Source organism: Eptatretus burgeri, chromosome 2, assembly GCF_056783735.1.
Source record: "Eptatretus burgeri isolate ZD-2024b chromosome 2, Ebu_testis_v1, whole genome shotgun sequence".
Taxonomy (NCBI): Eukaryota; Metazoa; Chordata; class Myxini; order Myxiniformes; family Myxinidae; genus Eptatretus; species Eptatretus burgeri.
In genome coordinates this window covers 21513297-21528976 of record NC_140962.1, presented here as the reverse complement: position 1 = coordinate 21528976, position 15680 = coordinate 21513297, and the positions used below count along the sequence as shown (strand labels likewise).

Sequence of the window (15680 nt, the reverse complement as noted above, 5' to 3'; positions counted from 1 at the left end):
TACCATACACTACTTTTCTCAAGGAGCATCTCACCTCGTACCATTTTCTTCCCTGTGTTTGCTACTCACCTCATATGTACTTGCTTCATCACAAACAGTCATGTAATGAGGTTGACTGGAGATGAGTTGGGATTCTCAGGAACAGAATTATTTCTGGTTAGAATTCTTTAAAGGAAGGATGGGTCCTAAGAGGCACAGTTTTGCTCTTAAAGAGCCAATTTTAATGAATTTGAATTTTGGTTGATGTGTATTACACAGAGGAGTGTTGAAGTGGAGGAGTTGGAAGAGAGTGTGCGTGGAGAGCGTACCTTGAGGAGTGTGCTTGAGGAGGCCCTGACTGAGAAAGAAGCAAATCGTGCAGAGATGATTGCAGCAACTCGCTCTATTCTGGATATCTGCAATGACGCGACAAATGCTCTACAGTGTGTTCGGTAATCACTTTTGCTGCTGTTGCAGTAACACATGTTGCAGGGCCTCGGGTGTTCGTGTGGAACATATTTCAAAACTCAGACTGATGACACATTGCGCATCACATTAATTATGAATTATACAGAGTTTATGTTTTATGTTCTGTTTCATTGGATAAAATGAGATCTTCAGTGGTATAAAAGACTTCTCTTAATTCGCTGTAGCAGAAAATGTGGAGGTTAGTTTCAGGGGAATGCTTTCATCTTTTACAAAACTAAATTGCACGGATCTGTGTGGCCTGTCAGAATGCAAGTCAAATGCCATTTCTGTTGAGTATGGTCATGACATATTCTGATTTGGATGATAATTTGATCATAAATCTGAGGGAAAGCACTTGGTTATAGTTGTGAGTAAATGTGACATAATGTCTCCCCAGCACGACGCAAGATTACACCAAATTTTAACAATCAATGGGACCGGGGAGACAAACCCAAGAGGAGTGATCATGTGGGTCCAATCTGTATTTGCATCAATCATGGCAATTATGAAATAAAATGCCATGCATTTTTTATGTGACATGACATTTTCACATACTTCCAGTCCCATAATGGCTGAACAGATAACTTCCATCCATCCATTGGGACCATACTCTGTGCAGAGCGTTGGTGCTGCCTAAGCAGTCTCCTTGGCTATTGGACACAATCCTGGACGGGTCGCCACTCCGACACAGTATACCAGTGTGTTGGCACTCATTTTGCTGACTTCGGAAGGATGACAGGCAGAGTCAACCCCACCTGGTATTAATTGAACAGCTGAGCAAGATTTGAACTCAGAATCCTGGATCCCAAGCCCACCACCCTATCCATTAAGCTAACACCAGGCATGAACACATAACTTGCTCTCTGGTAAAGCTTGAACAGACTCGGGAGCATTCTCCATTTTGTTTTCCCCTTCTCCAAATTGTCTACTGCACTGCTGCTGCTGCTACTACTACTACTACTACTACTACTACTACTACTACTACTACTACTGGTACAACTACCACCATGGCATCAAGTAATGCCACATTATTGTGGGGTTGGCTGCATGAGTTTTTCCTCTCCACACGCTTCTATCCTGAGCATTATCTCTCTGCCCCCATGCCTTCCGCATGTTCCTCTCCACCACTTCCTTCCATCTCAATTTTGGTCTGCTGATTCTCCTCCTACTAACTGCATCCATGTCAAAAACTTGCCTGACAACATGTTGCTCCTGCCGCCTGAGCACATGCCCCAAGCCACAAATTGTCTTGCTATTGAATTAGTGCAATGATATGACTTGGTAAGTCCTACTCAGGCTCTGGCTACCTGAGCAGGTAATTCTTGCCACTCAGCTAACTGCCTATGGCCATTTGTAGTGGGTGTAAATGCAACTTCTCAGCTGCCCTCCCCAGTCCCATTGACTGTTAAGATGTGGTTTAAACAGGTCTCCAGATGACTGCTTGTTCAATGGATTACTGTCTCGCAGAAATGCCTTCAAGCTGCACTGTTGTGTACAAGAACCGAAATGGTGGCTTCTGGTGTATAATTCCTCACATATAAGATCCGTCGCTTCGCTGATGGGAATACCAATCTTTGCGTTATTGCTAAAAAATATATAAAAAACTTGTTAATGGGAAAAAATATAATGAGGTGGTGTAAAGATACCAGCATAGCGATACACTCAGCGAGCGAGGATGGGGAGAGTGTTAATGGGATATTCATCACAGCTTTTTTATATTCTGAATTGCAAATAGTATACAACAGCACACAAAGAGGAACACAAAAACTTAAACATTTTATCGCCCTACCCACCCCTCTCTTCTTTCTATTGCTCAAACTGTCTGGGGTTCATCTTAGGCACAGGCCGTATCAGGAAAACAAACTTCTCGTCTACGTGTGCTCTCTGATTCCTCGTATCTCGAGCACTGGTATGTATAAAATGACCGTTTTTACAGCCATTTTTCCCTGCTGTGCAGGGGTTTGGCTTTTTCTTGAGGCAATGTTTTATGGCCGGATGCCCTTCCTGACGCCAACCCTGGTCGCCTCTTATGACACACAGGGATATGGTACACCTATTCTAACCGGGGCATACACCAGGACCAGTACACTGGTACTCATTTCGCCGACCTCGGAAGGATGACAGGCTGAGTCAACCCCCTGGTGTTAATTCAGCAGCCAACGGGGCTTGAACTCAGGACCCTGGGATCCCAAGCCGCCACCCTAACCACTAAGCCAACACCAGGCTTGAGCACTGATATATATATATATATATATATATATATATATATATATATATATATATATATATATATATATATATATATATATATATATATATATATATATATATATATATATATATATATATATATATATATATATATGTATGTATATATATGTATGTATATATATGTATGTATATATATGTATATATATATATATATATATATATATATATATATATATATCTGCATATACAGTAGCTGCGATGGTTAATCCATGGTGCAAGAACAAAAAAGGATTTCTGCGAGACCCTGCCTTCCGTGCAGGGATAACCAGCATCACAAGTTGGCATTTGCCGTTTTGCTACGTGTGCCCATGTAGCTATGGTCATTGGTTTCATTGAAATCTGTTAATCCGTTCTCAAGTTATAGCATGACAAACAGAGACAGACAGATACGGCTCCTTTTATAATATGGATTCATAAGATTGTGAAAGATCACAGTTTTTGACTGAGGAGGGTGATAAACTTTTCAATATTCCTCATGACAACACAGTTCTATGACAATGCTGTGTCATGAAAAACTCCATGCAACATTTTTGTCAACAAAGTCTCGACTCAAAGAAGTGAAGTGACAGTGAGTAGAATATAATGCACTGACACTGGGGTAGTGGGACAACATGAAGAAACAGCAAGGGGATGTTCTCTACTGATGGATCTGGGTGACTTCTTGAGGATATGGGGGCTCCCCAGTTAGGCAGGCACGTGTCAGGGGTTCAGCCATGTAGATGGATTTAGTAAAGAGGGAGCGGTTTTAATATGCATGGTGGAGGTGAGTGCATTGACCTAATGCCAGAGGCCGAGAGAGTGGGTCTCACAAGTGGGGCTCCCTGAGTAATCACATCAAAGAAATGCATCGCTCAAATGTCAAATCTACCTCGTGTGATGATGCTCAAACCAGCGCTGACAGTGACACCAAGGGGTATAAGCCTGAAGAACCTAAAGAAGAGGAAGAAAAAGTTCTGTTTGGGATGTGAAATCTACGTGAGGGATGTGTACTCCTGTGGAGTCACGTGTGCCCTGTACACATTTTCCCCTGCTGAGGCCTCAACCTCCACTCTTCCAGTAGTCTTTATTTGCCCCTGTGCTCCCGTTTTTGTTTTAAACTAGTGCATGCCCGTACGTGCATGGCCGTACGTGCAAAAAAAAAAAAAAAACTTTCAAACCGCATGCCAGAAACAACGACCACACAGGCTGTTGTTCCTTCGCTCTCGCGTTCCTGTACATGCATAGCCACACACACACACACACACACACACACACACACACACACACACACACACACACACACACACACACACACACACACACACACACACACACACACACACACACACACACACACCTTTTTGCAATCGAGGCAACAATCTCGTATAATTACTCTTGTGGCCCCAGAACGAAACAGACAATATATTTATAGCCCTAACCCTAACAGCATTTAAAGGCCATTTTCCCCGCTAAAGCAGGGGTTAGCCTTGCGGGCCCCATGACAATCTTCTCCACTTTACCCTGTTTTCTGCATCTCCCCTTCTTAATCCCCTTGCCCACATTTCCTCTTCCACCACATTTAGCCAAGTTTTTCTCGGTCTTCCCCGTCCTCTACTTCCGACTACACTCATTTCCAACACTCCTCTCACCCAGTCACCTTCATGCTTCCTCAACACATGACCCAACCATCTCAACCTGTTTCTCTTCACAACCTCCATCACAGACTCTATTCCCATCATCTTCCGCAAGTCATCATTTGTCTTCCTCTCTCTCAACGATACTCCACACATCCACCGAACCATTCGCATTTCCACCCTTTCCAGCCTTTGTTGCTGCTCCATGTTCAGTACCCATGTCTCACTCCCATAAATCATCGTACTCCTCACACATAGAGCATACACCTTTCCTTTCAGCTTCAACGACACTCCCCTCTTTGTCAGCACGCCACTCAGTTCCCGAAACTTCCATGCACATCTCACTCCAGCAACCGTCGAAGAGTCTGATCCACCTTCTCCATTCAGCATGTCTCCAAGATAGCAAAATGTTTTCACCCCTTCCAGCTTCACACCATCTCCAAGATCCAACTCAACAATTCCTTCATCTGCTGCTCCCTCTATGCACACCTTGCACTTGAATGTAGCTGCCACACTGGTTAATGACCCTCTCACCCCACTACATTTTCGATGAACCCATTCAGCACACATTGTACACTGAATGGAGTTCACTCCGACACCCTTCCTGCACACAGCACACGGCCACTTCCCAGTCCTTTCCACCTCACCACATGCTTCACCACTTGCCATCACCTTCGTCCTTCCGATATTCACCTTCAAACCTTTTGCCTCCGTACATTCCTTCCACTTGTTCATCTTCTCCTTCAGTCCATCCATACTCTCTGCAATCAACACCAGATCATCTGCATACAGCAGCTCCCACGGTAAACCCTCCTTTACCCTCCGAGCCAGCACCTCCATCACAACTACAAATAGAAGTGGACTTAGTACCAACCCCTGGTGCACTCCTACCCTCACCTCAAACTCACCACTGTTCCCATCCTTCGTCCTTACAGCTGTGTGCACTCTCTCGTACATGGCCATCACTACTCTGATCAACCATTCCTCCACTTCGCCATTACTTCGCGTGGGACCCTTTCAAATGCTTTCTCCAGATCAACAAACCCAAAAAACAACTTCTTCCTCTTCTCCATGTACTTCTCCTGCAACTGCCTTACAATAAAAATCGCATCTGTCGTTCCTCTTCGTGGCATAAATCCAAACTGCATTTCGTCAATCTTTACCTTCTTCCTTATCCTCTTCTCCAACACCCTTTCCAATACCTTCATTCCATGCTCCAATAACTTTATTGCTCTATAGGAGCCACAGTCCAGAGGGTCACCTTTCCCCTTGTACAGAGGGACGAGGGTACTCAGTTCCCAATCCACTGGAATGCGGCCTTCTTTCACCACCAGATTACAGATCTCTGTCATTCTCTTCACACCCCAACTTCCCGCTGCCTTCAACATATCTCCCACAACTCCCGTCGGCCCTCCTGCTTTTCTACGCTTAATTGCTCTTTTAGCTTCCTCAACTTCCTTCTCAGTTATCTTCTCTGCTGGTTCTAAAACTGGGTTACTCTCGATGTTTCTATCCCATTCATTTTCTACATTCAACAGCCTTTCCATATATCTCTTCCATCTTCCTTTAATTCCATCTGAATCCACAACAATTTGTCCCACTTCATCCTTCAAGCAACTCACCCCCGTCACATCAAATCTCTCTCGCTATCTGCTTTGAAAACCTGAATACCGCTCTCTTACCCTCCTCCGAATCCAAGCGTTCTCCAAACATTTTCCTATGGGCCTCCTGCGCCTTTGCAACCTCTTTCTTTGCAGCTTTCTTGGCTTCCTTATAACTTTCATGTGCAGCCTCTTCTTCCACCGTATCCTTTGCCTTTTGCCATTCCTTGAACTTCTTCCTCTTCTCTTCAATCGTCTTTCCAACTTCATCATCCCACCACCATGTTTCCGAGTGCCTCGGTGGTCCTTTTGTCCATCCACATACCTCACCAACGGCTCCCAATAGACTATCTTTCATTGACATCCAACCACTTTCAAGCTCAACCACATCATCTTCAACCATACTCAGCCTCTCTCTTAATGCTTCCTTCACTGTCGCCTCTTTCAACCTCCACACCTTCATCCTCGGCTGGTACTTCACCCGCCGAATTCTCCGCGCACCTTTCACCCTTATATCGCAGACAACCAGGTGGTGCTGCGAAACAGTCTCCTCCCCTGGGATCACCTTTGTGTCCCGGAGGTTTCCCCTATCTCGCTGAGGCACCATCAGGTAGTCAATGGTTGTCGTCAACCCACCTGACGTGTATGTAATAAGCTTATTATTCGCTTTCTGGAATTGAGTATTACAGAGCAACAAATCAGCTCCATCAGCAAACTCCAAGATCCTTTCACCTTCTCCATTTCTCACACCATATCCATACCCCCCATGGACTCCCTCAAAACCGTCTGCACTCCTTCCCACATGTCCATTCAAGTCTCCTCCAACCACAACAACTTCCTCATCTTTCACATTTTCCATCAACTTCTCTATCGCACACCAGAACATGTTCTTCTCTTCATCGCTTCGACCGACCTGCGGGGCATATCCCGAGATGACGTTCACCAAGAGATTTCCGATCACAATTCTCACCATCATCAACCTTTCACTCACTCTCGTCACACTCACTACACTGTCTACAAACTCCTCAGAAAACATTACACCAACACCATGCACACCTTCCGGGCACCCTTGCCACATAAACTTGTACTTCTGCCCCTGCCTTCCCTTCACCATTCTCACACCACTTCCCTTCCACCGTGTCTCCTGTACACAACATATGTCCACTCTTCTTCTGACCAATGTTTCAATCACTTCTCCAGATCTCCCTGTCATTGTCCCTACATTCCATGTACCAAACCTCAGAAACCGATCTCCACGTGGGGCATCAGACGATTGGTCATCATAAATGGAAAAATTTCCTCCCTTGCTTCGATCGGGTTCCCCACCTTGAGTTTTAACGAGAGGGGGTGAGGACCCCCACGGGGTACTTCGGGCTGTACCCTGCCCATCAGTTGTACTCATCATGGTTTCCTTTTGAGGCGATGTTTTTATGGCCGGATGCCCTTCCTGACGCCAACCCTTTTAGTCGCCTTTTACGACACGCAGGGATACGGTGTACCTATTCTGACCGGGGTACACACCGGGATACATGCATGGCCGTACGTGCAAAAAAAAAAAAACTTTCAAACAACCACACAGGCTGTTCATTCGCTATCGTAAACGACGACTGGATTGGGGCATTGTGTTTAAGAAAATCGAGAAAGAAATCAGGAAAGTACAGAAATAGAGAAAGAAAGAATACAGTAAGTTGATAAATCGAGAAAGAATACAGTAAGTCGTCACTCTCTGGAAGTTCGCATATCGCCGTTACGATTATTCGCAATTTAGTTTTAATGGCAAATTATTCAATTAGCGCCAACATATTTAGCCTTTTCGCAATGTCATCGCAAGGAAAAACACAGAGAAGAGAAGAGAAAAAAAAACGTACGTACAACAAAAAACTTTCAAGCAACTACACAGGCCGTTCCTTTGCTCTCGTAAACGACGACTGGATTGGGGCATTGTGTTTATCTATAAATACGCAAAGAAATCGAGAAATTATTAGAATACACTGTGATCACTATTCGGAAGTCCGTACATTGTAACCCGTAATGGGGAAACACGGCTGAGGTTCTCTTCCCCATCGGCCATGTCTACGCAGCAACGTGTCTTATCATTAGTTTGTAAATAAATGGCCATAACTTGGGAAGCACTTGTCCGATTAATATCAAACCTTGAAGAGGCACATACTCAGGGCTCCAGCAATATACCTGGCAAGTTTCAATTAGATCGGACTAGTGGTTGTCGAGAAACAGTTCTGTCTCTGTCTCTGTCCGTCTGTCTGTCTGTTTGTCTGTCTCTCTCTCTCTCTCTCTCTCTCTCCCCCCCCCCACCGGTGGCCCTGTTTTGTCCTTTACCCTGAATGGCACTGTTACCAGTACCCTTTCTTCTTTACCCTTGGCCTGAAAGGTCGCCATCACATCCTGGGCATCCCGCACGCATGCCATATTATTTCTCCCACTAATTCCTGCCTACTCAGCCTTAGCCTCTGCTCACCCTGCATCCAGCTTTTTTCCCATAGCCTTCTGGTCAGCCTTTGCTTCTGTCTGCCCAGCATTCATTTTGTTGTTCATAGCCCTCATCTCACCTAACATCTGGCAGAATATCGCTGTTAAATGGATCATGTGTATGTGCCTGTGTTTGTGACGCCGGCCTGCTGTCCTGTGGTGTGGATTCCTGGAGATGGGGGTGAGGGCCACTGAATACTGCCTCTCTTTGGGACGCAGATTCTTAGATTTCTTTTAAACCCACCTGGTCCTGCCCGTCTTGGTTAGACATAGTTGCCAAATAAATTTTAAATTTCACCCTCGCTACGCTCCATTATAATTTCAAATTTACCCAATCCAAACTCCCGATGTTGCGGAGTCAGTGGGTTTGAAACGTCCCTCTCCCAGACACCAAATGTTACTAATGTGGTGTCGGAGAAGGTCCTATCTCACTCCTAACGTCAAATGTTACAATGTCAGGAGGGTTGCAAGATCTCACTCCCGGACACCAAGAGTTACGGGTTCAGCGTCCGGGTCACGAGGGGCTTCTCAGACCCACTTCCTGACCTTTGACCTTGAAGCTGATAGGTCGCACATAACTCCACAGCACGGCAAGTTGCTAAGCAACCACGGATGCTTAGATTACTTGATTGTGCTTCTTCTCCTCATCTTGACACCAAAATGCACGTGAGGCCGAAGTCGTATATAAACACAAGAGCTATTATCATTTTCCTTCCAGCAGGAAAAAAAATTGCTCTGGAAGTGATCACAATGATTGCTATCATAATGATATTGTTCAAGGGTAATGTTATCGGTGGCTTTTTGTTTTAACCACCTCCATACATACACAATGGAATGATTTATTTTACCTTTCCAGTTGTCATCCTTATCGCCATCAATGGAGGAGTGTCCTGGGGTTTATTCATTATTTTTTCAATTCTGACTTAATTATGTTGAAATACACAATGGCCACCACCCCCTTCCTTTTCCTTCTCCCATCCACCTTTTCTTGACTCTTCTTTTTCCTTTTCTCACCACCAACAGTCCTTTATTGTTGGGAGGACACAGAAAAGAAGAAAAAAGCATCCAAGAAAAGCCCTGCACAGATGATGAAGATCTCCTTAACCATATTGGTATCACCATTTTGACTTCACTGTCATGGTTACTGTTTTATTGAGAGACCAGAAGGATTCATTGATGTGAAGAAACAACTTTCAGCAATAACAAAGTCTGATTGAGAATGTATCAAAATTATTGAGCATAGTGTTTTATTGCATGAGCATGAATCAACATTTAGTGAGTGGTACCTGATGCTGTGTGTAAGAGGAGTTCATCTTGGTTTGGTGAGGTGAGATGATACAAAACGAAATGTGGTATGAAATGATCAAGTGGAGACGTAGAGTGCGGATGAGATAAGAGGATTAATGTTATCATTGATGAAACATATGGCATAGAATTCTTTGAATGACATGATTGCCAACATGAAGTTTAGGAGAGTACAACCAAGAACAACAAATGATTTGTATATATTGTTGCGGCCACGGGTACCATGACACCAGCTTGTCACTCAGGGGGATTAATCCCGGTTGTCCTCGGTGGAGCTGGACCTGGGGCCACCGATCACAATTAACGTTGCGGTACAGTGAGTTGTTTTAGAACCACGAACGCCACCCAGTCAACCACGAGTTCCAGTGTCCGCCGTCTAATTATTCCGTTTAACTCAAGATCACGTGGTTACCTGAGCGGGGAGCGCGCCCTCGTCAAAGCACCAATGTTATCTCGATTTTAGATTTTAATTGGGGTGGCCGAGCGTTTTAACCGCTGGTGCGTGCTGACGATTTTTGGTCAAATCTGTGGTAATTACCTCCCAGTCTATCTCGGTTCGGACAATGCGAGACCAATGGAAGGAAAGGACAAACACAGACAGGTTGGAAATCGACAAATAATTTATTAATAATAAAATAAATTAATAAAAAGAACTTTTTATTTGCTGAGGTAAATAAAGAATGAATTTCAAAGCAAAATCGATGAAAATGCCAGGAAAGAGACAAAGAGTAGATGCTTATCGGGGGTTGACTTACTTACAGCTAAACACAGACATGGGTACCCAACGGATAATTCAGGGGGTGGGAACGGGAAGAATCGTCTCGCTCATCAGAAAGTCGTCCGTGAAGCGAAAACGTCCTGAAATGCGTGTGTGCATGTCACGTCCGTCGCCAGCACCCAGCCTTGCCGTGCACCTTCTTGTGGAACAGCCTTGAACACCAGTCGATGTCTGGAGGGCACCGGGATCATCCGTCGCGGATTTAGACGCTGGTGTTGTTGGTGACCGACCCGTGCCTCACTTGTTGGCGGCGCTGCTCACACCCACACGCGCACCACACGCTCGCTTGCCAAAGCACTGGGAAGGACGAATTGTCTTGTTAGTGCTGGTCAGACACCCACATGCGCACCACACGCTCGCTTGCCCAAGCACTGGGAAGGACGAATTGTTTTGTCGGCGCTGGTAAGACACCCGCTTTCTTCTCGCCTCTCTCGCCCTTTGCCTTTTGCTCTCTCCTTTCGCTTTTTCTTTTTCCTCTTTTGCTTTTCTCTCCTCACGCTTTTCTCTCCTCACGCTTTTCTCTCCTCACCCTTTTCTCTCTTCGTTTTTATATCTCCGGGCCGTCTCCGTGGGGTGCCGTCCGCCCCCAAGCTCACCCCGCCCCACTGGCGCACGGTTACCATGACAAACCATGCGCTCTCAAAAATGGTGGGCGTCGGAGCTCACAAAAGATTTCCGCTGAGGAAGAATGGGGGTGGGCTTCAGAGCTCGTGAAAGAAATGTGTGTAAACATGTCTGTCATAAAGAAAAGAGCTTCCCATAAGAGAGGGAATCTATTCTTTACCCTTCTCAACGCATCACATTTAAGATCCCATTCGACATGGGGATGGGGCTCATCTGAACATGCATTTAAGGAAATAACTGTCTGAGGATCTGGATGTGTGGATGCATTCATCAGACCGGATTCTGAAATCAGTAACTATATATATATATATATTGCACTTTTTTTTTCAGATGCAAAACTTACAGAAATGGTCCACAAGCTGCAGCTGATCGTGTGTGAGAAAGAGAACTCAAAAAGGGTAAGGAAAGGAAAAGAAGATTCAAATGGAAGACCTCCCCAACTGGATATGACTCGACCACAGATGTGAAAATCGATTGGAGTTGAGTGTAGAAGTACAACAAGTGACCTGAAAGGTGCGAAACTTAGCCTCATTCCAGATGACCCTGAACAAACCTTTCACTGGACAACATTAGCGTGTGGAAGGAAGAATTGGTGATGTTTAATCACAGAATAGTGGCGGAAGACATCACCGTGGACAGAATCATGTTAAATGGTTCAGTGTAAACTATCTTCACACGTCTCAAAATGTCAAATTTTTCTCCACTCTGGGTGCCGCAGATGCTCACAGACCAAAAGCCACACGATTCTCTACGTCTCAGAACGTAGTGATTAGGAATGTCGTGAGTGGGGACAGTTTGTGAACATCATTGTGATTGTGGATGAAACCTGGAGGGAGGCCCTTCTCCAATCAACAAACCAAAAGGCAGTCAGCACAGTGGAGGCATTCAGTCACCTCCACCAAATAAAATGTGTGTGTCGGCATTAGCTACGAAGATGATGGTGGTCAACTTTTGCGATGCTCATGGTATCATTCTCACTCATTGCATTCAAAAAGGGACAACTGTTACTTGTAACAGTAACTGTGAGGTGTTGGGGAAAAGTTTGTCAGTCATGTCGAAGAAACGTCGAGAACTTGCAGTCAGGGTTTCGCTTCCACCGTGACAATGCCCCAACACATGAGGCTCCTGAAATGCAATAATTCTTCAAGGAGCAGTTCAATCAACTGATCCCACATCCACCATAATTCATTAGATCTTGTGCCAAGTGAATTTTGGTTATTTCCAAATGTGAAAGACCACCTTGGTGGTTGGAACTTCTCCTTCATATCAGAGTTGGTAACAATGATTTATCAGTGGATTCTGCATACCCCTAAATAAAGATTTGCTCGAGCTTTCATATTATGGATGGACTGGTGCAAAAGGTGCATCACACTCCTCAGGAACTGTGTTGAAAAGTGAAGTTCGTGTCATTTTTCATACATGCTTGGTGAAATAAATGACGAGACCTTCATATTTGAACACCTCGTAAAATGTATCTTTCTTTTTGGACTTCTGAGGATGCATTGCCAGGGGCATGCATGGTGCAGTTTCTGGCAAAACCTTTTCCTTTAAATGACACTAAGTGGGTTGACTCAGCCCGTCATCCTTTCGAGGTCAGCAAAATGAGTGCGAGCTTACTGGAAACAGGGGGCGCTGCATCAGCGGCATCGTCGTGCTCCCAGTAATGATGTAACCAGTAGCCATAGGCTGCATACAAAATAATAATAATATTGTGAGGGGTAAACTGTATACAAAAATTAAAATCTGACATTTCTGATACATTCTTTAAACTGCATTGCATGTTTAAAGAAATGTACACCAGCAGTTGTTTTTTTTTTAAACAACAGTTTATTTTCAGAACTGCAACTGACAATGCTCTATGATGGAGTTCAGTATGCAGGAACAATGCATCCATTAATATTTAAACAGCACGAAGCCATGACATAAGGGCATGTCTTCAGTGACTGGAGACTGCAGAGAATGGTTGTAAGATGGGTTGCAGCATTCAAAGACCATGGCAGATCAACAATGTAAGGTGACATCTGTACTGGAGGACTAAAAGCTACATGCGATAGCAGCCATGTTGATTGCATTCAAGGACTGTTGCAAACTGATCATTGCTGGTCTTGTGTAAATATTGCTGTTGAGGTTGGAATTTGTGAAAAGTCCATCCATTCCATCCTCGTTAAGGAAATGCAGATACAAAAGGTTGCTGTCAGGTGGGTCTCACATCATTGTCACAGCCTAGGTGGTTGCATAATACAAGAATACAATGGAAAGTAGTGGAAAGCTCTCCATACTCGCCTAACACAAGGCCGTGCGATGATGGCGTGTTTCTGATGCTGAAAGAGGACCTTGTCCGAAGAGGATTTGCAATCTCAGACACTGTATACGAGCTTCAAGTGGTTGGACAACAGACTATTAAACGACTCATCTTTCACAACTGCAGATGGAAAGTTCTCGATTCCAGAAGTGTGGTGACATGATGTTCCACACATTGAAGTTTACTTTGAGGGATTGTAAAAGTTTTCGATAAAATAAACATTTGCTCGAGTTCTATCATTGTGCTACCATTAATCTGTCATGCTCATATGAAAACAATTGGATGTACGTATTTTCTTTTTTAGTTTTTTAAAAATTCATTTATTTTACAAATGGTGAACCACTGTCATGAACAATGATGTTGCTTCACATTGTATTGTTCCTTACTTTGTAAGAGCCAAGTTATATATGGAGGTAAAATATTGTCATGTCCGAGTACCCGTTAATACAGGATTTCTCTGAGCCAGGACCTTTCGTCCCGAGAGATGGTTCAAACGATCTTTTATGACACTGCGTTCAATTATTACTCCACTTTACCGTTCTCCAATGTCATCCAAATGAGCTAAAATTGATGGCACACACACAAAAAGCAGATGGCTTAAACACGTTTTCTTACCTTTTACAGAGTTTACTTTGAAAAACAAAGTACAGGGAAGATGGTCGCCAAGACGCTATCATAAACGGAACAAACCAAGCCAGTCAAAAGACACAAAGAGGTAAAGGGGAACACGTAAACTTGTATACAAGAAGGAGAAATAAAGCGCAAAACCTAACCCACTGGGCGCCAGAGAGCACACTCGTACAACAAGACAATAATTCAGGTGGGACTTCCTTTTGTCTACGATGCACATGGTGGACATAGGACCCGATGCAGTTCGCTTTAAGAAACTAGGAGCAGGATGAGAGCCAGTGACGATGGTGTCCAAAGTCAAAATAAAACAGCCTTGAGCAGGGCCAGCATGAGGAGACCTTCAACCTGGCCATGTGGTCCTCTTTGTCCTTTTCCCAAACGAGGCCTCCTGGTCGGCACATCTTCTTCCTCTAAGTGTTTCTTTGCATACACTCCGTGAATGTGGAGCTCTCCTGTCTGAAGTATTTCTTCTCTCCAAAGGCACGGTGATACTGTTGTGGAGCGGGCGTCGGTGGCGAGCACGACCGCTAGGTGGAGCAGTAGAGTCGGCTCCACCGAACACCAGGAATCGAGATCGTGCTTCTCGGAGAACTCCGAAAGGCACGGGTCCCTTACAGGACCATGGTCGCCAATATTTTGACGGCGTGAGGTAGGGTCCACTTGTCTAACTCCAATTTACCTTAGTACTCACGCCGTCCAACTACCGGGGAAACCACACCCTCGGCCGACTCTGTCCGATCCGAGTTGTGGTAATGGCTCGGATCCGGCGTAACCGAGCAGAGTTACCAGAGCCGCCGGACCAAATGCACAATTTGCCGCTTCCCAATTTCCCAACACGCACCGTGCTCAGCCATTGAAAGAAACACAGAAACGAGCTGAAACATTCAACAAAATGGATATTTATTTACAACAGGCAAGGAGGGGAACACCGAAGAGCAGTGTTAAACCGACTATCGAGAAGAAATGCAAATAATGTACAAGGCACTTAAACAATTGCTACTTATAGACTGGGCCCACAGACACACACGCACACACCCAAAAGAAATGATGGCCACGGCCTTTATTCGGCCCTTCAGCTCGGGAGGGAAGGCGAGCTGAGGGCAAGAGCCTACACTTGCATCTGCCCGCCTCGTGCGGTCTGGTCGAGCTTGTCCGGTGGCGGGACTCAAACCCACCACCTCAACGCAGCACCAGGGACGAGGGACAGAATGATGGACGGCAGCCAGCTTGAAGGCGGACGAGGCAGGAGACGATGAGGCGACAGGCGCTCAAGGCCAGAAAAGCTTCCACGGAGCAGACGACACCAGGCGAGGCCGACTCGGACAGCCAGACAGAATGCCCCGATCACTATTCCTCTCCAGAGGTGGGAGGGATTTCTTGCCTGACCACTCGCCTCCTGATTGGACGGTTGTGTCGCGCGATTCGCTGGCCGTCCCTCATTGGACAGGCCCAGGGAAGGCGGGGTGACTCCTACCCTTCTGGGTGGAGTCCCGATCTGAGGCGATGAGCCTCCTGATTGGGCGAAGGGCACGCCCTTGCCCTCGTGGGAAGAGTCGGCTCCTGAGCGAGGGGTCCCACCCACGTCCGCAGCCAGAAACACATGCGCTATGGCGTTGGTGAGT

General features: G+C 45.3%; 1 protein-coding gene across 13 annotated transcripts in view; it reads left to right on the top strand.

The window, feature by feature from the left end:
- LOC147031560 (ankyrin repeat and SAM domain-containing protein 3-like) overlaps positions 1 to 13662 on the top strand; it is a 49488-nt gene extending 35826 nt beyond the window's left edge. For all 13 annotated transcript variants that reach the window (XM_085864981.1, XM_085865086.1, XM_085865052.1 and 10 more), the window contains 3 exons: positions 259 to 431; positions 9443 to 9531; positions 11457 to 13662. In XM_085864981.1, the coding sequence (XP_085721107.1) occupies positions 259 to 431; positions 9443 to 9531; positions 11457 to 11593 (399 nt within the window). In that variant the 3' untranslated portion in view covers positions 11594 to 13662. The remainder of the gene's footprint in view (positions 1 to 258; positions 432 to 9442; positions 9532 to 11456) is intronic.
- The last annotated feature ends 2018 nt before the right edge of the window (positions 13663 to 15680 follow it).